This window comes from Rissa tridactyla, chromosome 16 (genome assembly GCF_028500815.1).
Source record: "Rissa tridactyla isolate bRisTri1 chromosome 16, bRisTri1.patW.cur.20221130, whole genome shotgun sequence".
Lineage (NCBI taxonomy): Eukaryota > Metazoa > Chordata > Aves > Charadriiformes > Laridae > Rissa > Rissa tridactyla.
Window position 1 is genome coordinate 7,755,410 of NC_071481.1, and position 7,431 is coordinate 7,762,840.

Below are 7,431 nucleotides of genomic sequence, written 5' to 3' on the forward strand. Positions count from 1 at the left end.
TCGCCGCAGCCGGGACTGCGTCACCCCACGCAGCAGTTTTGTTTTGTCACACACAAACCCCCCCCGGGCCTTTACCCGTTTCCATTTGAATCGCAGCGCGGGGAGAGGGGGACACCCGTGTCCCGTGCCACCACGCGGGGGTCACCCGGAGAGTGCAAAAACCCACCTTTCCGCTTCAAAACCGAGCTTCAAACCTTGCGCCCCAGGGAAAGGGAGGCCAGGAGAAAGCTGCAGCCCCTTTTTTATTTCAAACGCAGGGCGAGGGCCGCCGCCGCTGAAGGCACTTGCAGGGATGGGGAGAGGGATTATGGGGGAAGGGGGAACGTGGGTGCTGAGGCCACTTCAGGGCCATGTGCCACCATTTGAAGGCGAAGGGCTTACGCCGGACGTTGGTGCCGCAGTGGACCTCCCCGGAGAGGACGTGGTAGGAGAAGTAGTCGTCGATGAAGGTGCAGGTGAGGCCCAGGGGCTCCAGCAGCGCCCGCACCCGCTCCTCCAGGCAGCACTGCCCACCCACCAGTGGTCCAAAGGGCTTGGGGAATGCCCAGGTGCCTGCCCAGCACCAGCATGTTCACCTGCGGCACGGGGATGCCGGTGAGAGGACCAAATCCCAGCCCAAATTCCCCGCCCGGGGAGGTCGGGGCGAAAGGAGGAGAGGAGGATGATGGGGGTGTTACCATGTCGGGGAAGAAGGCTTCGGCGCCCATGGTCACGTCGCCTCGGAAGAGCTGGGGGATGTCGAGGATGTCCGGCTCCGCCAGCCCCAGCGCCCGCTTGAGGATGTCCCTGTTCCAGCTGATGCAGCTCTGGGGGGAGGGAGGGGGGTGTCAGCGGTGGTGATGGGGGAGAGAGGGAGGGAGGGAGGAATGGATAGAGGGAGGGATAGAGGGATGGAGGGAGGAGGGAGGAATGGATGGAGGGAGGAATGGATGGAGGGATAGAGGAGGGAGGAACGGATGGAGGGAGGGAGGAACGGATGGAGGGATAGAGGGAGGGAGGGAGGAATGGGATGGAGGGATGGATAGAGAGGGATAGAGGGAGGGAGAGATGGGTGGATGGGCAGAGGGATGAGTGGATGGACAGGGATGGAAGGAAGGATGGACAGAGGGACAGAGAGAGGGATGGAGGGGTGAGTGGATGGGCAGAGGGACAATGGAACGGACAGAGGAATAGGTGGACAGAGGGAGGGATGGATAGAGGAATAGGTGGATGGAGGGAGGGAGGGAGGGAGGGATGGATAGACAGAGGGAGGAATGGGTGGATGGAAGAATGGACAGAAGGATGGATGGGTGGATGGACGGACAAAGGGATGGACAGCGGAATAGGTGGACAGATGGAGGGAGGGATGAGTGGAGGGATGTATGGATGCACAGAGGGAGGAATGGGTGGATGGGTGGTTGGAAGGACAAAGGGATAGATGGAAGGATGGGTGGATGGAAGAATGGGCAGAAGGATGGGTAGACAGAGGGATGGGTAGATGGACAGACAAAGGGATGGACAGAGGAATAGGTGGACAGATGGAGGGAGGGATGAGTGGGTGGATGAAGGGATGGATGGACGGACAGAGGGACAAAGGGATGGGCAGACAGATGGACAGGGTGGGCTAGGGAAGGAGCCCCCTGCTCCCCTTCCTCACCTGGACATAATTATTGAATTTCCCGGAGGCTTTCATTAGCCAGAATCTCGTTTATCGTCGGCTTGGCACCTTCTCCAGTCCTGCAGCACAAATAACCGGGCAGGAATTCTTCCCTCAACACGTTTGGGAGAAGACTGTCGGGTCTGAGCCAGGAGCTCCCCAAGTCGGGGGTCACCAGCAGCGAGCTCCATCCCAACCCCGGGAAATCAAATCCATGCAGCTTTTTAATTAATACAGCTTATTTCTGCCCCCCAATCCTTGCTGCCGGCAGCACTTTCCAGCCATTAGCTGGGTTCAGGGGGGCCGTGCGTTCACCCGCCCCATTGCATTTTGCAGGAAAAAGAGGGAAAAAACAACCCATCGAGCCCCGTTTTTCATCCTCCCCTTACCCTCGAACATCGCCGCCTCGCCGAACCCCTCCTCTTGCTTCTCCTTGAGGAGCTCGGTAGCAGGCGCTGGGGCTGGCCAGGAGCAGCCGAAAACCCTGGAGAGGGAGAAAGGGATGATTTTTTTTTGGGGGTGGGGGGGTGGTATAAAGGTTGCACCCCACTTTTTCCACCCCCCACCCCCCCCACGCAGGCTGTTTACCTTCCTATCGGGCGCAGGGACGAAGGCTGAGGAACTCGTCTACGTGGCCGACGTGGAGCCAGTCGGAAAACAGCTCCACCGGCGCTTGCACTTGTTGGGCGATGAGAAAATCCTTGACGGCTTTCGCCATCCGCCGGCCACCGAATCTGGGGAGGGGAAGGGGGTGGGGGGGGCACAAGGGGGGAGTTGCCATTTTAGGGTGGCCGAGGTGATGCTCTGCTTGCCACCCAACCTCAAATTGTGCATAAAAATCCCCTTTTTGTGTTTGTTTGGGGTTTTTTTTTCCCCCACCCCCAGATGCTTTGATGCCTCCCATCCTGCATCTCACCTGGGGAAGCTGCTGCCGATCAGGATGCGGCCCAAGGGGTACTCCTTGCCCCGCACCGTCACGGGGGGGCTCACCTCCAAATTACCGAAGGAATCAAGGCTGGAAGCACCCTCCGGCGCTTGCCGGGCCACGTAGCCAAAATCAGGGCCCTGGGTAGGGCGGGAAAAAAGGTGACAATTGTTAAAAAAAAAAAAAAAAAAAAAAAAAAAAAAAAAAGCAATAATGGTTAAATGGTTAAAAAATAAGCTGTAAGCACACAAAATGCAGCACTCTCAAATCCTCTTTGATGCTGGCTCTTCAAAAATGCAAGGAAAAAACCTTGATTTATTCTATTTTTTTATGTGTTTGCAAAGCTTTATGCCTTGCTGGGGAAGGGAGGAGGAAGGAGTCAGGTACCAGGATGCTCTTGACGGGGAAATCCTTCAGCCCCCGGTCGCGGGGGGAGTCAAAGACGACGGGGAAGGTCTTGTGGGGGGCTTGCACGTAGCCAAATTCGACCTCGTCCTGGAGAAGGGATGGAGAAGATGGGGGGAGCCCCCCTGGAGCCGCTGCAGGGAGGATGGGGCTGGGCATCATCCTGCACCCACCTGGATCCAGCGGTCCTGGCGGTTCTCCGGCAGTGGGCAGACAGTGAGCGGGCACTTGGCTTTCTCGGCCACGGCGCCCACGGCCGCCACGAAATCCTCGTTATCGTCCACGCTGGGAAGAAAAATGGGATGTGGGGGCTGATCCAGCACCGGGCAGGATGCGGCCGCCTCCCCGGCACCCACCTGCAGACGAAGACCTCCAGCGGTGCCGCCGTGTTGGGGGTCATGATCCAGGGAGCCACGCGGAAAACCACCGTGTCGGTGAAAATCGGCGTCTCCAGAAAACCCTGAGGATGAGGGAACGGAGACGGGACAGAATTTGGGCTCTGCTGCCCCCCATTAAGGGTTCCCCTGCCTGCCCCGCCCCAGAGCCCACCATGGCCGGTACCTTCTCAGGGCTCTCCAGCAGGGTGACATGGAATGCCACCAGTCCCGAGAAGCCGAGGTCGGGGAAGGCGAGCCCCTCCACGTAGAAGATGCTCTCCTCCTGGTGCCGGCTGGGTTTGACGGCGTAGGCGAGCTTCGAGCCCCCCAGCACGTGCTTGTACTCCTCCAGCGCGACGCTGTCTGCGGGTGCAAGCACGGTGCGACCCCCCTTAAACAACCGACCCCTTTTCTGCCCCGTTTCAGCTCCATTTTTTTTTTTTTTCCCCCTAAAACCTTGCAAAAAAAGGTATATTTCAATCCCATGGACAGGGGGAGCAAAATCACCCAGTGCATGAGATAAAACCCCCGCCATGGGGTGTAGGTTGGGTGCTGCAGAAGAGACCCTCGCTCTGCTGCAAGCATTTGGCTTGCGCCCCAAAAATTTGGGGGTGTCTGTCCGTCCCCTGACCCCCCCCGCCAAAGCACTCACTGCCGCCGTAGAAAACCCCGACTTTGTCAGCGTTGCCAAAGTCCACGTGGAGGACGAGGCGGTGGCCGGTGAAGATGGTGCGAGGTCCTCGGGTCCGCAGCACCATCTGTGACATGTCCTTCAGATCTAGGGAGGGGAAAGGGAGTGTTACAAAGGAAAATTGGGGGGAAAACTCTAGGAAAATGGGGGTTCCTTGTACAGGATGTGCCAGTACCGGCGTAGGAGCGGATGGCGGTGTCGCAGTTATCCAGCATCTTGGCTTTGGGGTCGTCGCGGTCGCAGTTCACCAGCAGGATGGCCCCGTGTCCGTCGGGACCCCACGTCCACGTCGCCTGGAGCGGGGGGGAAACAAAGCAGGGCTGGGGGTGTCAGCCATCACCCTCACTCCCCCATCCCATGGTGGTCCCGGGGGGGCTCCCACTCCCCTTCTTTATACCTTATCAAGCAGCGTCCTGCTCACAGCCCCGCTGCGGCTGGTGTCGGCGTCCAGCGAGACCTCTGCAGGGAGAGGGATGCTGGGTGGGGTGGGGGGGGGAAGGCACACATCCCCACCATGATTTGGGGGTGTCCCCCCGCTACTTACCCACGCAGGTGAGGTACAGCATGGCTCTGGCCACGGGCACCCCGCCAGCCTCCCCAAAATATGAAATCCTGACCTGCAAGAAGGAGCGGGTGCTCGCCAGGGTGCAAAGAAGGGCCGTATCCTGCCGGTGGCCCCCAGCACCCACCTTTTCATCGCCCACGTCCTTGCTGAGGGCGTCCATGGCCAGCAGCACCTCAGTGCCGGCGGCCAGGGGCCAGCGGCACACGCTGGAGGGCAACTTGACGCTCTGGGTCTCATGGACCACGTAGAGTTTCACGCCCGGCGTCCCCTGCACGTGGAAGGCAACGGCGTCTTTGGGTGCAGATCTGGGGGGGAGGGGGGAGAAAACACCCGGTGAGAGCCCCAGGGTGGGATAATGCTGGAATAAAATAATGCGTGGCCATCCGCAGGGGATGCCAACCCTGCCGCGCGCATGAAATCTTGCGACGTGCAAGGAACCCTTGCGACAAGTGGCGCAAAAGGCGACGAATCCTGCGAAACGCAATTGGAACGAATCCCGCCACGCGCCGTTGCAGTAAATCCTGCGATACGCGACAAATCCTGCGAAAGGCAACTCCGTAAAGTTGCAACTTCAATACGCAACAAAAGCCGCAATTCGCAGCTGCAGCAAGTCCAGCGAAACGCAATGACTCCCGCCAACCGCAGTCGCGACGAGTTCTTCGATAGCCAGGAAACCCTGTGAGACGCAATCGCAGGAAATCCTGCGACACGCCACGAATCCTGCAGAAGGCAACCGCAGCAAATCCCGCGACGTGCGAGGGAACCCCGCAAAATTCAGTTGCAAGCCGTCCTTCCACACGCAACCAATCCCGCAAAACGCGATTGTGACAAATCCCGCGAAAGGCAATTGCAACAAATCCCGCACAAGGTGATTACAACAAATCCTGCCCGAGGCAACAAATCCTGCGGAAAGGCAACGGCGCTAAGTCCCGCGACGTTAATTGCAATGAACCCGGCAATACACGCAAAAGCTTGCGATATTCAAGCGCATCGAAGGATGCAAAACGCAGCAAGTCCCGCAATATGAAATTGCAACAAACCCCACAATTATTGTATTAATTGCAAATCAGCCCCGCCACGGGCCCTGATTTTTGCAATATTCCATCGCAACGAACCCCGCGACAGGCACCGAGTCCTGCGAAACGCAATTGCAACGCATCCTGCAAAGACATGATGGCAACAAACCCTGCAATATTCCATCGCAGCAAAACCCCAGAGCTGTTTGGGGGGGGATGTATTTTGGCACGGGGCTGCCCGAATCTTCGGATTTCACCCCGTGGCGGGGAGCCCCGACCGGTTGCATCCCCTTAAGAGGGAAGCGAAGCTGGGACGGCGGGGCAGGCTGCAGCTCACACGGCTCTGTCTCGGTGCAAGAAGCCACGGGCGACGGGCCAAGGAGCACAAATCCTCACCCCCGAGGAGGAAAACCCGGATCCGTCCCCGGGGGGGGAGAGGAAAAACCCACCCTGCGGCCAGCGGGATGCTGCCAGCGGCGACGGTGCAGCAGGTTTGGAGGCATTAAGGGAAATATAAATCCCCGAGCGGCTGCTTGAGCTGGGGTTTAAGGAAGCAAAAAGCAAAACCTGCTGCCAAAAGCACTTGAACTTGGGCAGGGGCCAGCGGAGCAGCTGAAACACCCCGTGCCGGGAGGTGACACCCCAGCGGTTTCACTCCCCGCGTTCTGCCAAAACAAGGAAATATTTCCATTTTGCAGGAGGACGCAGCAGCCCCCCCGGCCGGGATGTGAAATTCAGCCCGCGGTATCACTTCAAGCTCCCAGGAAGGGGGTTTTTGCACCCGAAAATTGCAAAATCCCCCTTGGAGGGGTCACCGTCCGGCTGCTACATCGTGATTCAGAGCATCCTCTTCCTCCTGGGGATCCACATCCCCTGGGAAAACCACCCCCAGCACAGCAGCATTGCCCCCACCCCACCTCGAGCTATTTTTAATCGGCTTGATTAAGTGGCTAAAAGCAAAAAAACCTAATAATAATTTTAAAAAGCAGATTTTTTTTTGTTTCGCCACTTACCCGCGGACATCCAGGGAGAGCTCGGTGCCCAGCACGCAGACGGTACTGGTGGGACGTTGGGTGGAAAGCTGGACGCGGCGCTGCTGGGCCATGCCGGCGGGCCCCTGGGGCACCCTTGGGTGCTGCGACGGGTGGCACGAGGGGATTTATAAAGCCCGGCTGCTGGGAGGGGATTAACCAAAGCCCGGCTTAATCCCACCTCCGGGCGCCCAGCCTGCGGGCTGGGTGTGCTCGCTGCCCGGCCATGGACCATGAATCAGCCGCAGCGGGGGGGGAAAAAAGCACCCCAAGACACCCACCAGAGTTTTTATTTTTCTTTTTAAGAAGCTCGGGGGTGGGATTTTTTGGTTTTTTTCGGTTTTTTTTTTTCCTTCCTCCCCTCTTAGCACAAAGACATGCTGATGGGACCAGCCCCCCCTCCAACCTTAAACCCACGCCATAAAATATTCAGCGTGACACTGGAGCCGAGCTGGGGACGTGCCAGCGCCGGGCTCGGCGGGGTTTTGTTTCTCCTCTTAAAGGGTTTTATTGACTAGCTAGAAAAATTGGCTTTCATTCGCATTTTGGGAGGGTTTTCTTATTTTGGGAGGGTTTTTTTCTTTTTGCTAACTGGGTGCTTGCCCCATCCCCTGGGTGCTGCACGGGGTCGAGGGGTGGGTCCGTCACCTGCGGTGGGGACAGCAGACCCCGCCACGGCTTTAATCGTCTTTCTTTTAATTAAATCCTCCTCTCGGCGTGGGAGAGCCCTTTGCCGATGCAGCTGTCCCCCCACCAACTCCCTGCGGGGTCACGCGCCGCTGGAA

General features: G+C 58.4%; 1 protein-coding gene across 1 annotated transcript; it reads right to left on the reverse strand.

Annotated features, from left to right (window-relative positions):
• Nucleotides 1–247: 247 nt before the first annotated feature.
• On the reverse strand, nt 248–6,736 carry LOC128918460 (protein-arginine deiminase type-1-like). The gene is given in 20 exon segments (XM_054222683.1): nt 248–538; nt 540–575; nt 678–806; nt 1,637–1,657; nt 1,659–1,705; nt 2,026–2,080; nt 2,082–2,120; nt 2,225–2,248; nt 2,250–2,370; nt 2,553–2,701; nt 2,949–3,056; nt 3,140–3,251; nt 3,323–3,426; nt 3,528–3,706; nt 3,996–4,121; nt 4,210–4,327; nt 4,432–4,493; nt 4,579–4,651; nt 4,724–4,904; nt 6,629–6,736. Coding segments are annotated over 20 exon segments (2,067 nt in total). The 5' UTR covers nt 6,721–6,736.
• Nucleotides 6,737–7,431: the final 695 nt, after the last annotated feature.